General features: G+C 35.9%; 3 protein-coding genes and 1 long non-coding RNA gene across 4 annotated transcripts in view; all 4 read right to left on the minus strand.

The window, feature by feature from the left end:
- The window catches only part of tou (bromodomain adjacent to zinc finger domain 2B toutatis), a 157,040-nt gene extending 146,130 nt beyond the window's left edge, over positions 1-10,910 (minus strand). Inside the window, exon 1 of the mRNA XM_036362810.2 lies at positions 10,772-10,910. The gene's annotated coding sequence lies outside the window, so the exon portion shown is untranslated. The remainder of the gene's footprint in view (positions 1-10,771) is intronic.
- Positions 10,911-12,519: 1,609 nt separating this feature from the next.
- Positions 12,520-12,961, minus strand: LOC118680896 (uncharacterized). The gene is made up of 2 exons (XR_011395909.1): positions 12,873-12,961; positions 12,520-12,814 (listed from the first exon to the last, which is right to left on the minus strand). It is a non-coding gene; the product is annotated as an uncharacterized lncRNA (long non-coding RNA).
- Positions 12,962-13,356: 395 nt separating this feature from the next.
- On the minus strand, positions 13,357-15,882 carry Egm (acyl-CoA dehydrogenase family member enigma). Its single transcript, XM_014232754.3, has 5 exons — positions 15,185-15,882; positions 14,613-15,120; positions 14,386-14,524; positions 14,127-14,312; positions 13,357-14,047 (listed from the first exon to the last, which is right to left on the minus strand). The coding sequence occupies exons 1-5, from the start codon at positions 15,822-15,824 to the stop codon at positions 13,523-13,525; spliced, it is 1,998 nt and encodes a 665-aa protein (XP_014088229.2). The 5' UTR covers positions 15,825-15,882; the 3' UTR covers positions 13,357-13,522.
- Positions 15,883-16,524: 642 nt separating this feature from the next.
- On the minus strand, positions 16,525-18,505 carry LOC106616203 (hexokinase type 2). The gene is made up of 2 exons (XM_014232755.3): positions 17,283-18,505; positions 16,525-17,228 (listed from the first exon to the last, which is right to left on the minus strand). Exons 1-2 carry the CDS (start codon positions 18,133-18,135, stop codon positions 16,681-16,683), a joined length of 1,401 nt encoding a protein of 466 aa, XP_014088230.1. The 5' UTR covers positions 18,136-18,505; the 3' UTR covers positions 16,525-16,680.
- Positions 18,506-18,893: the final 388 nt, after the last annotated feature.

Consider the following 18,893-nt stretch of genomic DNA (forward strand, 5'->3'; position numbering starts at 1 on the left):
CTGCTTGTTCTTGCCAATGGTAAATGATTTTGCTGGTGTTAAATTCGCCTAAAAAGAAACTTGTAAACCCAGTGTCTCAGTGTGTTGACTGTCCCAGTTTTTTGCCAATAGGGGCCAGGCCTTTTATGAGAGTGGCTTTATAAAACCACCATCAAAATGGCTACAAGTTATCGAACAAAACGGTGCATATCTGACCTAAATAGGATAATTCTAACTATGCTAAACAAAACCCTCAATTTAATGCAAAAATAATGGATTTCTTATAAATGTATATTATTTGATCTTCTCTGGTCCTCTGATATTCCGACATAGTAGTTCCACAAATTCGTCATCTACCGCTAGAAAGAGTTTGGGTCCATTTAGTCAGCCCAATTCAATACGGCGTCAGAGAGCTCTTATAATTGAATCCTTCTCATGCTATAAAGGTAGTTATAATTATGGCTCTATTTTTAACAAGCTAGCGAAATTTTGCTAAATATTTCCAGAATGTTTCAATACAGCAACAAAAATGTAGGACCACCGTTCTCCTAACGTCACTGAATTGATGATGTTTAGATTATGTCTGAAGTATGATTGCCTCCATAAATCAAAATGAAAGATATTTAATAATACTTTGAAACCTTTTATACCTACCTTGATAACGAATGAGAATCGAAATTTGTATAAATAATTAAAACCAAGTCATACTTCCAGTCTCTTAGAAAAAGGAAAAGTGGGAAAAAATATCTTTTCTTTACGAAAACCCCCTTATTGAACATTAATGGATTGGCATTAGTTCAAAGCTTCAGTCTTCTTGACTGAACCGAAATAAATTCATTTGCGAAATTTCATTAATAATTCCCAAACCACCCGCAGTTAAAAGTTCAACTAGTTTTCAAAAAGAGTGGAGGGCCAAAAGAGATACATCCCTACCACATATGTACAGGGTCTCACTTAAAAATGTTAAAAATGTTGTTAAATGTGATCAGATGATTTAACTGCAATTTCATCGCAAACCGATGTCTTTTTCAAAATTCATCGGGTAATAATCCGATAAACCATTCTGTCGATTGGCGGTCACCGATAAAAATAAAAGGTCAGTAAACGATACTGCAAGGATTTCATTGAGCATCGTTTGAATGGACAACCGCCTTTCGAAAGCCCGGAAATGAATATATTAGTGCTCTTAGTGGCAATATCAAAGCGGTTTCTAGTTAGTTTAAAAAAAAAAAAACTGTGCAATACATAAAGGTTCGTTTAAGTTTGATCATACCTTTATTGACTTGAATGACTTGGTGTCTCACTGTGTAGAGCGCGCCACCTTTGCCTTTTTGATTAAACTGTCTTTAAGGTATTTTCCTATTAGCTCAACCAAACTGTGTGTACATACATTTCCTGCCTTAGCGCTCTTTATGAATCATACTTGTATATGAATGTTACATCGGCACATACATATGCACTTATACATTGTTGAACATATGGACACACACACATTCACCTACATGTGCACAATATGTACAGACTTTTGTTGGTATGTAAGGCCAACAGTATACCGAGCAATTCCAAGCTGAAAAGACATGCAGAAAAAGAGAAGCAATGGAGCACCAATAAATAAGCAACAGAAGTTGAAAAGAAATAAATTTAAGGCGAAAGAATAAAACTTCCGTCAAAGCGGAAAGAAAAGCGAGCGAGCAATGGGTCGGTGGGCAGGAGGAAAGATGCAACAACAGCAACAGCAGCAAAGCGAAGTCAGCGTTATGGCTCAACAACGAAATGGAGAAGAAGATTAGCGAACCGTATCATTGTAGACACATGCCAGCGCTGCGGCCAACGCAACCCAACCCCACCTTACCTTGCACACCTTGCCGGTGCGCCGAAAGACACCTACACTCGGTCGCCGAGGAAAACAACAAATAACTTAGCGATATACAAGCAGGCGAACCCACCGTGGCGCTCAATTCAAAGCGAAAGGTAAGCACTATGCAACAACAGCAACAATCATAAAAATTCGCATACATCGTGCTTGGCAGCAATGCTCCAACCATTTAGCGTACATTTTATTATACATAACAACGCATCTACATACACGCACACATACATATACACATAAATATGTAAGCATGTTAGTATGGATGTATGTTTGTATGTAAGTGTTGTCATTGTTGCTGCTATTGTGGTTATTACTACGTCCGCTGTTGTTGTATTAGAATATAAAAAAAAAGTACAAAAAAGGTCGCTCTAAAAACCATTGCGGTGCCCAACCGTATAGAGGTGAAAGGAACTAGTCAGCGGCAACCTCGTGAATGTCGACGTCGGCGTCCACAACGCTGTTAACGGCGGTGACATTGCTGCTATGGGCAGCAGTGTCGGTGGCACTGCTGCTGTAACTGACGGTATCAGTGTCTCTGGCGCGAGTTGTTTGAAGCACCACTTCGTTGCGTGAGAATCGGCATCGGAATAGTCATCGGCAAAATCGCCATTGTCGGTCTACTTTGCTGGCGTGGTGTGGTAACAAGGGCAACAGCATTGGCGACAACTACGCGCGCGTCGTCGGTGGCAGGCGGCAGCAATGCTGGTGTCGCAGGCCAGCTCAGCACAGCTCAGCTCGTTGCAGCTCAAATCCGCACCGCGCAACGCTATCAACTCATTCAAAATGGCAACACAAATCGATTCAAGCCGAGGTGAGTGTGCGTCGCGTATTTTCTCGTTGAAAAGCGCCGAGCTCACTAACTTGGCCGAATAAAAACGAATCGTTGAATTTATTTTTAAGGAATGCTTGAATGTGCCTGCCATTGTTTTGCCGCTTTGTTTTTTAATGGTTTGTTTGTAATTGCCATTTCCATTCATTGTTTAGCGGCTAAAGCCATATGAGGTGTTAGTTTTGTAATTAACAAACATAACTTTTCCGCAAGCAATTTCGCTGAAATGCACGTTTTGCTAATCTGGTGTATATCTCAATCTTATTTTAGAACAAGAAAAAAGTTAACTTTGGCTGCACCAAACTATAATAACCTTCACAAGTACAAAATAACCCTTACAAGAACTTGATTTTGATCAACCAAATATATGGCAGCTATATGTATGCTATAGGGGTCCGATATCGGCGGTTCCGATAAACAGTTTCTTTTGGAAAATATTACTTGTACAAAATTTCAGGTCGATATCTCAAAAAGTGAGGCACTAATTCTCTTATATACAGACAGACAGACTAATGTCACAAACTTTTTGACACTTTTAATATACCCTGTTCAGGGTACAATCAAGGATGAGACCCTGTTGTTGAAAAAACACTATATATAGAAGTTGAACTAGGCAAGAAATCAAATAATATACTCTCCTTTAATGCATTGTTTAGATTCTTAACTCAATGCTTTTTTTTGATAAGGTATATTCGGGGAGTTTTGAACTAAACAACTCCCACTGGGCAGAAATATCCATAAAGCTTTGGACTTTTTATATTTTTTTCTTTTACTTCGAACTAGGAACCATAACTAATTTTTTTATGATATCGTAATTTTTGTGTAAGTTTCCAAAAAACTAGTAAGATGGGACAAAAACTATAATCTACGAATCGATGTTAATCTCTGATAGCGCCTTTCTTAATTCCATGCTAACTAATATTTTCACGCAGTAAATATATTTAATCAAATTTGACTCGGACTGGTTCATTTATTTCCTAGATCGATACAACCTTTTTCTCTTAGTGTGAAGTTTGTTAATAACATCGGAAAAGTTTAACAAATCGTATAGAGGTCGCAAAAGAGATAACCCTACATTCCTTAAACACATCATTACTGGTGTCGAGAGGTCTCTAACAATTTAGCGAATGACGCTCCAAAAATGAGCCGAAACCGAAAAAATTTATATTCGCTGAAGGCACCATAGCTCATCCCAGCCGAAACTCATAACAAGTGTATATCAAAGGAGCCTATTTTGAAGGTGATTATAAAGATTTGTATTAAAATTCGTCATTGTTCATCTTTTTTATATCCTAAACAGGATATATTAATGCACCTGTGAAGGGTATTATGGAATACCGTCGAAAAAAAATCTGTACCCTTTCCGATTATGTGGATCCAAATATGAGGCGAACGAAAAGGCGATTCTTATATTTCTCTGCTAAAGGATGAAACTCCTTACCAACTTGCTCTTCACCAACGATCGATCTAGAACGAGAAATATTGAAAGCTCGCAGCTTCCTTCAGACGAAATATTATGTAGCTGCTAATATCGTAGCTTTTTACTTTATTAGATTTGTTAAAAATCATTAGCCATTCGAACAATACGGTTACATAAGAGACTTCCACTGTATTACCCCTTTCGAAAATGAAAAGGTAAATTGTATGTATGTATGCATGTAGTATGTATATTCACATGCTAAGTGGTCACCAAAACAAATGCGACATTTTGCTTCAGTGGATAGACCATTCACCCGACTCTGTGGTCTTTATTTATATTCCCAAATCAATTAATTATGATAATAATAAATATTGTATAAACTGTTTGTTACTCGTATGTGTGTATGTATGTGTGTATCTACATATAATCTGTGTATCTGTACATAATTTGTATAATTTCCACCGTTTAACGAACTGATGCGACCCGAAATAGAACAAAATGTGGTAATCAGTCAGCCAATCAAACAGTCAGCAAACTCTTTAAACACACACACACACATAAATATATATAATATTTGTGAGCCTATGAATACTAGCATTTTCGAGTTATTATATAGTTTTTCATTTATTGCTTTCTCCCACTACGTTTTAATACAGTTTATTACAATTTTTATGCTCGTAAACTCTTTCTGAGCAACAACACCGCCAAAATATTACGCTGCCCGTTGGTGGGGACGCGCATCACTGTACCTCATCATTTCAAATTATTTTTGTTTTATTGTTTTTGTTGTGTTTGTTTTATTTTCGCCTAAACTGTGTATAATATTTGTATTGTAAATTACTGAAACAGTTGGAAAAATTACAGGTCAAGAAGATAGCAATGGCAGCATAACAAGAACATGCATACATATGTACGAGGGACGCTTGATAATTCCATATATTAGATGACGGAGTTTGAGTTCGTTCAGTTCTGAAATTGGTTATGTTAAATATGGTTCAACACTTGGCATAAAGCATATGAGAATAACGAGACTTTAATTTATTTAAAAAAAAAGTCTGAGAAGAACTTAGCATGCTAGTTGATTGCTAAAATGTACAAAATACCTTTCGTTCCTGATCGTGTTCGCTTGACGTTGTCGTAAGTGGTCCACTTTTCGTCACCAGTAACCATCCGCTTTAGAAATGAAATGGAATGATTTACAGATGGAAATTTGGTCCAGTAGGTTTTATTGCGTTAACTCGAGGGGCACTTATACTTAAATACTAAAATTTCGAAATTCTTTGATACTAGACAAGGTTTCGGACAGACTCTTTTCTTCGCCGTATGATATATGTATATCCAATATTTTGGCAACACCAGGTGGTGAACGAAGAAGATATTTTCTGTCACTAAATAAACAATTAGGGCAATTATTATCCCGAAACTTTAAACAATTCTGTCAATTTGTGAACCCGTGCAAATGGCACGTGTCAAATAATTATAAAGCGTTACTTTTTATTGGTAGAATTTAGGATCTTGATGAAGGTGAGTTAAAAAGAACTTGACAAAAATTGATGTTTCTAATTCATTTCAACTTGGAAAACTCTTGGACTTAATAAACAATCCGTTTGAATGTCGGTGATTATCATAAAGCAGAAGAAATAAAGTCGAACCCTTATGGGGAGAGTATGTAATTTCTTTCGGTGAGATATCTGCCGCTTTGAAACTTTTATAATGACTATATAATTAATGATATGCGGTTTCTACCATAAAGTCTTTTTATCCTGATTCAATCTTGCAAAAGCCTTGCTCAACAGCTAAGTATGATCATGACACGTTATAAAACTGCTGACAAAACATCAATCCTTCCTGGCACACCACTAAATCGAACAATACCGTTAAATTACAACTGCCGGATTTACTCTAGTTAAGAACTATTAACTCCATTATTAAACCTTGCGATCAAAATATCCATTTCAACATAGAGAAGAGAGTGGTAAAAAAACTCGTATATAAATCGCTTATTATCTACTTACAAGTATAACACCTATTCCGTGTTTCCAGTAATATTATATAAGCAAAATAGGTAAATGATCCGTCCGGTACAAAACTTTCACTTTCTGAGAAGACGTATGCATCACGACGAGCAATGGAGGTATAGTCTTATGTAATAAAAAATCGTTTTTTAACTCCAATAAACGTTATTCTCGAGCCACCCTCGTATGCATAGGTATGAAGAATTGAAGCTTAAGTTATTATCATTCTAGACATGTCGCTTTATTCAGCCGACTGACACTGCTCTTGCTTCTGTTGCCTAACTTTTTATTGCGGTTATTTGTGTATATACAATAGGCGTTGTCATTGCCTTCATCGCACTGCTCGTACTTGATTTGTGTGTATGTATGTCTGTATGGGAGAGTATGTACATAAGTAATTTCTGAGTTTCTTTGTACACTTTTGACGACGCATTGCGTTCGATTCGCTGCTATTACCCCATAATTTAGGGTAAAATTTCACGAGCAATCGAGCGGTGCCATTTATTTTCTGCTCGCGTTAAGCGGCCGCAAACAGCAGACATCTCGGTCAACGTGGCAAAGATATGCATATGTACATACATACATATGTCATATATACACATTTTATGTATATACAAAAATATATATACATACATATGGACACAGATACCCATCGTAAAAACAGAATTTTTCGGAATATCTGCTTATAATAAAGTAATGTTTTGCGTTTTCATTAGCATAGTGGAATGACAGCAACAATAGCAATAACAAGAGACATAACAGTAATATAGTGTACAAGATCTCGGCAATTGCTGGTCATTCGTAAGAGTATCTATGCCCGGCTACAAGTAGAAAGCCTAGAAATCTAGATATGTATGTATCTTACATTTGTACACACATGCATATGTGTACATATTATATTATGCGGCGTCATGTCCATTAGGCAGCTCGTCAGTTCAAAGTTGTTGTAGGTGGCAATTATATGGGATTAAAGTGGACACAGCTAACTGAATAGGCTCATGCGTAAATGTGTACGTATGTACATATGTACAATATGTATGTGTATTGCGATTTTTTGCATTACTAAACTTGTGTGGCGCTTTTTTCTCTTCAACTTATACAATTGCAGAGGGCAATGTACTTGTGGCGATGTCTTGACTGTGTTGACTATATATAACCTTACAACATACATACATAAATGTATAGTATGTATGTACACAAAAAATTATATGTAGATGATATACCGATCTGATTTCATTACGATATCTTAATTAAAATCAATGGGACGAACAACATAAATCAATATTCGATAGATTGTGGCTAGTAGATCCATATTACAGGCTATAACCCTGGGTGAGCTAAGTCCCGAACTAGTCTTTCAGTTTTTGAGATAACGATCTAACAATTTTTATACGTCCTTTTCTCCCCAAGAAGCTACTTATTTATCGGAACCACTATAGGATATAGTTGCCATGCAAACTGAAGGATCCAAATGTAGTCCGCGTGTGAAAAACTTTTCTATTTGATAAAATATCTTCAGGAAAATTGGCACAGATTATTGTCCAAGACAATGTTACAATATTCGAATTTATTGTTCACATTGGACCACTATAGCATATAGCTATGTATGTACATTCATACAATAGTTGTTATAAAAAATGTACTTGTGAAGTAGATTATAGCTTCAGTGCAGCCGAATATAACGTTTTTTCTTATTGTTTGAAAATCTTTCCCTTTCATTCATTTTATAGTAACATCCTCAGTCAACATTACTGAGATATCTGACATATACACCGATATGTACAGTATAGAGACCACCCTAAAGAAAAAGATTTAAGATAGGGTCTATGGGCTGTAAGGAAAACTATGGATTGTTGTCGTTCATTTTTCAGAGTTGCCAAATAATAAGAGTAGTATACAGATCATGTATAGTTATCTGGCAATGAAGAAATCGTTTGGAACTGTAAAGCTGATGAGCTTACAAGGAAGGACACTATCATTCTATCATCAGACTGGGAATGAGTTCCGCTGTCCTGATGCGATTTAATAGTGGACAACTGTCTCAATATAATCCAGCAACCTCCTTCTTAAATAGAGTGGATGGTAAGAGATCCATTAAAAGACATGGTCGATTTGGAGAGGTTCCGGACATTGTCCAATGGTCATCGTAGCGGTGAGACTAAGAAACTTTGCAGGAATTTTTATGGAAATAAGGGAGGTAGAATCATTTACTGGAAATATAATTGTGTATCAACCATTGAGTTCTACGAATATGTCGCATTTCGATAAATAATATTTCATTTCAAAAAGATTTTTAGTAATGGAAATAGAATTTAATAGTCGATAAGTATGTATATATGGTATTTTCATCAATTCGAACGAAAACCTGTACAGTATAAATTTTGAACCGATTGATATTTAATTGGATTGTACATACATATGTATTATCCTAGATAGTCGGAAAATATTCCACAATGTTATTGACTAATGATGTCGGGTAGACAGTAATTGGTCGAATATATATCCCTGTCCCTTCCATACAGCCGACTTTCGTCGAAAAATATGTAGGTATGTATATGTATGTACTCTTTACGGCATTATATTTTACGAAACTATGTGAAGTGGAAATTTTTATAATGTACATATGTATAGTTATTATGTATGTATATATGTATGTATGTATTAAGGTGTACGAATCGTGCTACAAAACAAACCGTAATGCAAAAATTTGCTATACAATAAAAAAAATAAATAAATAATTGTAATGTATTGATTAAAAAAAATCATACATTAAAAAAATCAAAAATTACAATTATTTATTTATTTTTTTATTGTATAGCAAATTTTATTTTATTTTACATAATTAATAATTTTTAAAAATTATGGAACCTAAATGACCTCAACCACGTATATGCGACACCTAAACAAAAATTTATTCATTGGGGCCTGAAGGGTTGATATCGGGATGGCCACAATTATCGATTTAATGAATTGATTCAATTCAGTCAGATTTCTGGGGTTTGCTTTTTACACCTTTTGCTTGACATAACCCCATAAAAAAAAAAGTCTGGTGCAGTCAGGTCAGGTGATCTTGGGGGCCAGCGGAAAGTTAAGTTTCTTGATATTAATTTGTTTTCACATTTTCGTTGGAGTTCCGCAATAGCCGGTCTGACTATGTTTGTATTGCTGGAACTCACTAAACATCTTTACACCTTGATGAAACTGCGCATCACACATAACTCGTTCTAGGTGAAATTCCGTCTCGTGAATTATTCCTGAACTTGTTTCACTCCATATAAGGCAATGTTGCTTGTTTACATTTCCCATTAGATCAAAATGTGCATCATCAGACATAAACAGGCAATTTATTGTCTTTTTCGGTCATTTCAATTTTTTGGCAAAATTCCAGGCGAATAGGCAAATCTAGAGGGTTTATCCGGCTTGTAATTTGAACATTGTAAGGAAACAGATTTAAGTTATCATGAATTATCCGTTGTAATGACCGTCTGCTAATTCCAAGTTGCGCCGATAAGTTGCGAGTCGAAACTATTGGATTTGCCTGTATTGACAATACAACAGCCCATATTATTTCTTGAACACGAACATAGGGATCTCGATGGGACGGTCTTCTTGCTATACTTTTAGATTCGGAAAACATGTTTACCACCCTCATAATGGTCCATCTAATCGGGGTGTGCTGCCAAAATCCCTCCTGAATTCCCTTTGGACAGATATGACGGACAAAGCATGCGGCTGCATCCAAACCCACCTTCCGGTATCCGAAGCATTCATTTTTAAAAATTTTATATAATAACCTGCCAAATAAAAAAAAAAAATAAGTCGATTTCTCACACAGAAAAAAAGCTAGCATTTGTTGCACGATTCGTTCGCCACGCTGTAAAATGTATTGCATTTTAGCAATATACAAGATTTACATACATATGTTATAATTATTATATACATACATACTTTGCATGAATATCCACTCATAGCGGATGCAAATTTTGGCTTCATTTCACCTTGACCTAGTCGACCCGATTTAAATAATTATAATTTATGCTTTTTTATCTTTCCTATCAACACAAGCTAATACCAAGAAAGATCAATCTACTTAATGCTTCGATGAAAATTTCCGTCTGTTAGATACTTAACTAACCACAACTACACATATGTACATATGTATACATACGGTATCTGGTAACACCACTGCCGTGCGCATTTTTCTCGGTTCGTCGTCAGCTTCGTCGTAGTTTATGGATACACACGATTTACCAGCGCACCCGGTGTTGTTTTGTTTTTGTTGTGTTCAGCGATTGCTCTTGTTTTTGTTATTGTTGTTGCTGGCGTTGCCGTGGTTTTTTGTTTGCTGTTTATTCTTATTGTTTGGCTTAGAAGTTGACGCGCTGTTGTTATTGTGAAGCGAATATGCATGTGTGTAAACATGCGGATAGAATTGTATTTGTGAAAGCAGCAGCGCGCAGTCTGTCTTTATACACAATTTGTGCCGCCGACAGCACTCTCTATCGATGCTACACTCACCGACTTGTATCGGAATCGTCGACGGCGCAGTCAACATCAAGCGTAACTAACATTTTCGCCTAGATTCGCGATTCCCACGCATTTCATTATAATTAAACGCATTTAATTGTTGCTTTTACTTAAGAAATTAAATTACTCACCTTGCGCTAACTGCTTTTTAAGTAAGCGATTATTTATTTTATTAAGTTTTGATAGCAGATTGTATGCGTAAATGTATTTTGTTATTTTTCGCTCGAATTTTATGCATGTATGCACACAAACAGGCGGGACTGCAAAATTTCGCACACTGATATCCCCGAAATAAAATTAAAATATGCATAATTTTCTAATACACACATATAAAACACAGCCGTATTTTTTGCATTTATTATTAATTTACCTTTAGCTATGTTTTTGTTTATAATAATTTAAAGTCACCGTCGACTCTTCTATTACCAACAATTCGCACCAAATCATTTCGTCGACTGCGCTTTGTGGACGTCGTTGACGTCAAACAATTGTTTTAAGTTCCCTGGTTGACGCGACTGTTCCTGTTATTTCGAAAGATTTTATGTTTTTTTTATTATTAAAATTTTGAGTGTGAATACAAATTACTAATTATAACTTTATGTTTTTACAAATTATAAATCTACTATATTTCAATTTTTATACCTTTTCCTTTTTGTGTTCTCTAATGCAACTTGTTCGGCACCACTTTGTTTTTAAAGTTTTGCTTGGAGAACAAGCTGCACCCACATGATGCATGCAACTTCTATATCAAACATGTTGTTTTAATATAATCTCTCTTAGAAGAGAACCTTGTTAACAGTGGTATTAAAGAGTAGAGAAGCAATTCAAAAATAAAAAAAAATATAAAAAAACTTGAGTGGTTAAAAACTAAAAAACAATTGAATGTTTTGCTTATGAGAGTATATTTAATAGTGAGAAATAATATAATAGCAAAAACGCGTCTTTTGTGAATTTTAATAAATATTTATATAAATGTACATTTTCAGGCTTTAATGTACTCTAATAATCGGCGATTTATTTTGAAAAATGTTGGATTCCTTTGATTCCATAGCCGATCTAAAGGAGTATCTTCGAAAAAAGGTGTCTGGCGGCGTGAAAGATTTTTTCGCTGGAAAAATAAACGAAATCCAAAACCCCAAAAAAATAAAATATCTATTACAATCGACAATCAATAATCGACAGATTAGTCAAAATTTTGTATTTTGACAAAATGCCGGCTTCCCAAAAATTAAGTCGGTTTTTTGTGAAAAAAGTGCAATTTAGAATAGCTTAAAAAGTCGAAATTAATAACAAAAACAGCGTTTCGAAAAAAATGCGTTTAAAGTTTTTGGAGCTGTTTATGTTAATTTTTTAAATTCTTACAAATATGCTCATATCTCCAAAACTACTTGCGGATCAATTAAAATTTTTCGGCGAATATATATATACATTCCATATATGGACTTACATGTATGCAAAATAAAATCAATTTTAAAAGATTCACAAGTGAATTTAAACCCTTAACCCAGTAAATATTCAGCAAATTATTTATAATAGTATTTATTTAGTACAATTAGTGCAACTTAATTGCATTTTAAAGAAGATAGTTGAAAAAATTATATTGAATAGGAAATAAAAAAGTATAGTTATATCTGTATTCCTGCCTTATGAATAAATCAAAATATGCCGGTCATTGTGTAAATGATATAAATTAAGAATTTGTGATTAAGCCCTCGGACACCTGTACACGAATGTTCAAATATTATGATAGAACGATGGCCAATATTATTTAAAATGCTCCGAAATAACGTCTTTAGATTTAAAATGAGTAAAAAATTCAAATTCATAAATCCTTACATTTTTGTTTACCACCAGAAAATTTCAGTCAAAAAAAGTCATATTATAATCGCTCTTAAAGCATGTTAGTCAGGCGAATAATTAAATTTTATTTTCCAACACCGGATAGTTACTGATAAAAGGAAAATATATTATATTTATTTTCAATCACATTTTTCATTCAACAATATAACTTCCTGACTTGTATAAAATGCTGGAGGTTTTTTAGTATTTACACAGTTAGTAACTGATATTCCTTTAAATGCATGATTCTATTATATAAGAACTTTAAGACGCGAAGATGGATATACATCTGTTTCAATACCAAATAATATCTTGCAAGTGTTCTGCTGTAATCACTAAAAGAAGAATCAAAGCCACTTTAAAAACAGTTGCGAACCAGACCAAAGTACCTACTCAACACCTTCCAATACGAATTTCCACCAACGTGGTAAAAATAATTAAAAAAGTGAAGCAAGTGGCTCTCTGTCATAGTTGAAGTGATAATAACAGCATACTGAGTTTTTTATTACAATTTTATACATATGAATATATAATACATATGTTATTTGCTGCCGCATTCACATGAATGCTTGTCGCGGGCAACAACAATTGGCGTTTCTTGTGACAACATGCCTCAGATAATATTTCTGGGTACACAAATAAGGATATGTGTCGATTAAACAAAAGTTCCCAATACCCTAACATAATTATATACGAAATAAAGGTACCACAATGTATTTGCAGATTTAGAATATTTTTCTGATATATATATAATATATTATATATACATATATAAGTACGTATACATATACATATATATATATATATATGATGCTCTATGCAAACGCCATGTAAAAGATTAACACAGGAATACTACAATATTAAACAAAAACATCTATTTCTCAAGCATTTATGAAACACTTTTAGTTTATTTTACGTCCGCTTTTAATTCAAATCTTCAACAAAATATTTCCAACTACATTTTACAGTTAACATGCACATAAAACAGTCACGTGATCTTCAAACTGCCGCATGAACTGCATATGTATATAAATACTTATTATTTAGAAATTAAAAGTAAGCGGATGTACTGGGAAATAGCCTTTACTCTTAATGACTTGCTTAGCTAACCGCTGCAAATTGCTATCGTTATTTACATACTGTCCATTGAAGATTTCTGTGCATAGTTTGTACACTTTATCACGACCATGCGTGCACACGGCCGACGCCAAGACCAACTCATGGTCGGCCAACTGCAAGCCTATGCAATAGGAGCGTGAGGCACGCGCTAAACTGGCAAACATTGCATAGATTGTTGTGGCAATTTCGGCCAAACGCTGCATATCGTGATGCTTCTCCACCACAGCAGTACCATAGCGTGTTAGCAGCAACTCAACGCACATCTGCAGGCGGGCCACCGATTGTTCAACGCTTTGTGCGGCCGGTTCCAAAGAGGGGTGCACATTTTCATTTAAACGCATTTTAGTTTTTGGATTTTCAATGTTCGAACTTTGCAGAAATTTACCCAATATGTGACCAGGGTGGAAGAGTGGATTGCGCTGCATGCGTATTGTGTCTTGCAGTATACCCTGCTCAATCAAAATAAAAAATAATTAATAAACGTGCCTTAAAAAAATAATAGGTGTTAATATAATTTGCGCAACTTACGCCTGCATGTTGTAAGCCGGCCAGTGCGATGTACAAGCGCAGCGTGTCCATCGATTCACCTTGTGTGTACAGTTGAGCAGAATCGCGGAAAATCACCTCAGTTTCTTGGCCGGAAAGTAAAGATTTGGGACCAATAATGTCCATACTTTTACCCGCAATTTTAAATAATTGCGTAACGCTGTAATACTAAAAGGACATATATGTAAGATAGTTAACTAAAATTGATATAATTCCTCTTTTATAATTGCATTGACCCTACTTTGGTAATTGCGACTTCCAATGCCACATCTGGTGACGCAAATTCATCTAGTATGCCAGCCGTCATAAAAATCAAACTTTCAATAGCATATGTGGCACAAGACGCCTTTGACAAATGCATCTGCAAAATTTCCATATCCCTTAAAGTATAAAAACGAAAAAAAAACATAAAAATAACTGAATTAGGTAAACATGCGCATTAAATAAAAAATAATAATTTGTAGTTACTTTAGTGGCACATTGCACTGTTGATTGTCGATGCAGTATGAAGTCAAGTTGTTAATCAACTGCTTGGCCATGCCTAGTCCCAACATGGCAATTCGCAGTCGGTTACTGCGCAGCAATACCTCTGCTACTTCATTGCCTTCGTTCGCTGCCCCGATGATGCAACTGGCCGGTAGACGCACTTGGTCGAATTCCACACGTCGTATTTCTAAGCCCCTGCAACCGATTGTCAAATGTTGTTCTCCTAATTTAACACCTGTTGTGTTACTGTCCACTAAGAAAATTGTGGTACTACGGCCAGCATCTCCTTTAACATTCGGACGACGCGTTTGAGCGATCACCAAGAAGAGTGGTGTCGCATTGGTTGTAGCAAATGGACCAACTACTGCAAACGCCTTTTGACCAGACAAAAACCATTCGTTAGTTTCCGCTATATATTCAGCGGTGGTATTAAAATGTTCATGTTCTGCCATGTCATACTCGAATATTGCTTCCACACCAACTTGTGAACCTAAATAAGCGATATACACGTATTTTCAAAATATTATCAAATGATTAAAGATCAACTTTCTTACCGTTTACTAATTTTGGTAAAAATCGCTGCTGTTGCTCGGTGCTGCCCACTTCCTTTAGCAGATCGATTATTATGCGATGTGATAACAGGCCAAGAGCTACATTAGCACAGTTTGATTCTGGCTCTGTGAGCATCAAACTGGCGGTCCAACCCAGACCTTTGCCTTCAAAAGCTGCCGGCACATTTAGACCATATAAACCCAACTGTCGCACTGTATCTACAACTTCAACCGGTATTTGACGAGTGCGATCTATAATAGCATTATGCACTTGATCGGTGAAGAAATTTGTAAGGGGTAATTTTTCATTTTCAATTCGCGACATTTCCTCACGTTGCACGACCTCTGGATAGCCAAGCATTTCATTATCAACCACGCCAACGAAAAAATTCTTCACTAAGGGCAAACGTGCGCGCAATTTTCCTACATCTGGTGCCATCTTAACACCTGTCCCAGTGTGTCGTTGCTGATCAACAGCATCTTCACTGGCAAACGAATTGTTAGCAGTGGCTTTTGTCGAGGATTGACTACAATGTCTAGCGCTAGTGCTGGTTTCGTGTATACATTTCTCATTCACATATTCGAACTTTTTGCTGGAGTTTTGTTGCACAATTCGGTGTAATGTATTGCGGAGACGTAACATTTTTAGAACAATCCTATAGAAATAAACGGCAACTGCACCATTGACAGCAGAACTGTCAACTAACTGTTCTCACTTAACAGCTGATTACTTCAAATAACGAGTAGATTCTAATGTTGTTCAAAACCACGAGGGTTAGAGGGTTGGAGTAATCGGTAGTAAAATTACAAAATAAAACGTTAACTTCGGTTGCACCGAAGCTAGAAGACTTACTAAGTACTTAATTTTAATCGGTCAGTCTGTATAATAATGGTCCAGTCCTTCCGGCAAATTAGCATATTTCTAAGTAGAAAACGACGTGTGCAAAATTGCAGATCGATATCTCAAATCATCGTGTATGTACCGACAGACGGGCATGGCTAAATCGACTGTTACAAACTTCGTGGAAAACTTAATATACCCTGATCGAGTATAAATATATGGTATATATAATTTGAAGTTAAATAAAATCACACTGGAATCTATAGTCTGATTCAGTTAATTTCATAGTGATACTTATATTTGGAGTTCGAGGTATTGTTTTGTCACCTTGATACCCTTGGCAGTTTATTCTAACAAAAATTTTTCAAATATTTGTATGAAGGGTAACGAATTATAAATATATCCATCTTTAAACCTACACTAGATTATAGATTTGTGTATCCAGCAAAAACAAAAAAACCTAATTATTTTGACCGCGTCTGAAGCAAAATTTATAAACAAATTATTCTTGATGTTTTTTTACTATTTATTTTACTACGTTCTCTTTTTCATTTTTTTTTCAATGCATTACACACACTGTATTTATTCCTTATAATTTTGTGCTATTTTTTTTTTTAACTGTCATCTGATTTGTGGTGTGTCCAAAGATTGTCAGAGTTTAATTATGTAATCTGGCATTTAATGATTTTCTTTCAATGTACTCCCTATGAACGACAGCAGCTACTAATGCAGCACCGCGACCCGAACCGTCCTCTGAGAGCATAATGTCATACTTGCGATCCTTTTCCACAAAACGATCCAACGTTTCGCGCATATAACCATCGAAGTTCGGATGACAACGATAAACAGTGCCGTCCACACCGATGATAGAGAAGCTTTCACCAACTTTGTTCACCAAACTGCTTAATGTAACGCCCAGCATGTTACCGGAACGCTTCGCTACGACATCGCAAATATATTTGAATTTCATGCAGTCATCAGGATCGGCGTCGTGCAAATGGAATATGTCTTTGAAGATATCTTTTACCATTGGCCAGTCGTCACCTTTATCGTTGGCTAAATCGGAGAGTACCTTCGTTTCAATGCAATTTGGCTTTTTCGTCAGGATGTCCGTGATTTGTTTGCGCAGCTTGCATTGTGCAAATATCAAATTCTCATTGACGGCGCGTAACATAATCAGGCGTACCAGTTCACCCATGTACATGCCTGAAATCAAAGCATGCTTCATACATCTTTCCATCATTTAATTACTCAACTCACCTGCTACCATTTTTTCATAGATCTGTGAGCCCACATTCAACGAATTTTTATCCACAATCCTATCGTAATCGGTTAGTAAGTGATCAAGACCACCCTTTTCGCCGAAAGCGCCCCACTCCACATTGATTATAATCTTAGGTCGATCCTTATATTTGGAGTCCAAACGTTCACAATTTTCCACCTTTTCCGTATAGCAGGCATTGCAGCCTGTGCCGACAATCAAACCGATATTACATGCCGGATTGCGATGGGCGCAGGACATTTGTGTACCGGTCGTATCGTTCAATATGGCAACCATGTCGATTTTAAGTCCAGTGCGTCGTGAGATTGCCGACTTTAACATGACGCCCACATCTTCACCAACTGTATCCGAACAATTGAAACCTTTCGTCCAACGCACCAGTGTAGCGCGACTCAAGCCGGTCTGCACGCATGGAAATGAGAATGTGAAGCCCAGCGCCATGTGTTCGCCTTCGACTTTTTGCTCACAAACAAATTCATGCAGACACCTGGCGATGTAATCAAACAGTTGCGTACCGCTACCGAGCAATTCCTTCTCTGTTAGATCATAAATCTTTGACACTAGTTCGACGTCACGATCGCCCTTCAGCGTGACAAGCAGCACACGAAACCGTGATCCACCCAAATCGAGTGCTAAATATTTACCCGTCTCATTGCCATGGGGAAAATCCTGCACATATGTAAGGTAACATTTTGTGTCTGCATCCTTGTTAGTCTTCACGCCCAAGCCTTTGCGTATTTGAGCGCAAAAGTTTTGATAGAGACGCAGAAACTGATCTTCGCTAGGTATTAATTCGTTCAGAAATTCTCGTAATCGTGTTAATTCGCTCATTGTCTATTTGTGTTTCTTTGTTGTTTGCTTTTAAGTAAAAATTTTTGTTATATTATTGAGCACACCAGTCCAATTCCAATAGCAAGGAATCAAATAATCTTCAATTTAGTAATAATGATGTTATTAAATTGCAATTGATGATTGCAAATAAATAGTAAAATTACAAATTTAGAGTATTAAAGACTAGCAATTTTGAAAATTATGAAGATTTTTGTAATTGTCTTGAAAACTCCGAACTAGTTTGGTGTTTGGCAAAAGCGGCACAGCTTGCTTAGGTTAGTTCGGAAAGAGTTGGCGTGTGTATTTGAAAAATATCCACAATTTCACTTAAGGGGTTAGGGGTAGTCAGAATTTTCAAATAATCAATTTTTTTTTGCATTTTCGTTAAGTGTAATATCTTGAAAATATTCTCTGAAAATTTCAAGTTGATCCAATAAGAGATTTCTAATTTTTTCGTGCCTCTGACTACCCCTAACCACTTAAAGAGTTAAGTCGGTCTAATTCCCGCAAAACAGGACTAACTTTGACAATATTTTCTGGGAGTAAGAAAAATGGAATCGAATTTTTAAAAAGGTTTTAAGTATATAAAATTTGTTTATATCAACAATTCGATAAAAATTAGACGGCTACTTAGTCAATCTACGGAATGACTTTTCTTAAGAGGGCTTCGACAGCGGACGGTGATCCTAGGAAATCGTGCTATCTGAAACATAATAAGAAACTGAATTTTAATCCAGATAAGCGTTTATATTAAAGTA

Source organism: Bactrocera oleae, chromosome 4 (assembly GCF_042242935.1).
Source record: "Bactrocera oleae isolate idBacOlea1 chromosome 4, idBacOlea1, whole genome shotgun sequence".
In the NCBI taxonomy this organism is placed as follows: Eukaryota; Metazoa; Arthropoda; class Insecta; order Diptera; family Tephritidae; genus Bactrocera; species Bactrocera oleae.

Coding starts and splice junctions, on each gene's coding strand:
- Egm (XM_014232754.3), bottom strand. CDS start 15,824: ATGTTACGTCTCCGCAATACATTACACCGAATTGTGCAACAAAACTCC. Junction 14,525..14,612: donor CAGTGCAATGTGCCACTAAA/GTAACTACAAAT, acceptor TTATACTTTAAG/GGATATGGAAATTTTGCAGA. Junction 14,313..14,385: donor TGGAAGTCGCAATTACCAAA/GTAGGGTCAATG, acceptor ATGTCCTTTTAG/TATTACAGCGTTACGCAATT.
- LOC106616203 (XM_014232755.3), bottom strand. CDS start 18,135: ATGAGCGAATTAACACGATTACGAGAATTTCTGAACGAATTAATACCT. Junction 17,229..17,282: donor CTATGAAAAAATGGTAGCAG/GTGAGTTGAGTA, acceptor CTTTGATTTCAG/GCATGTACATGGGTGAACTG.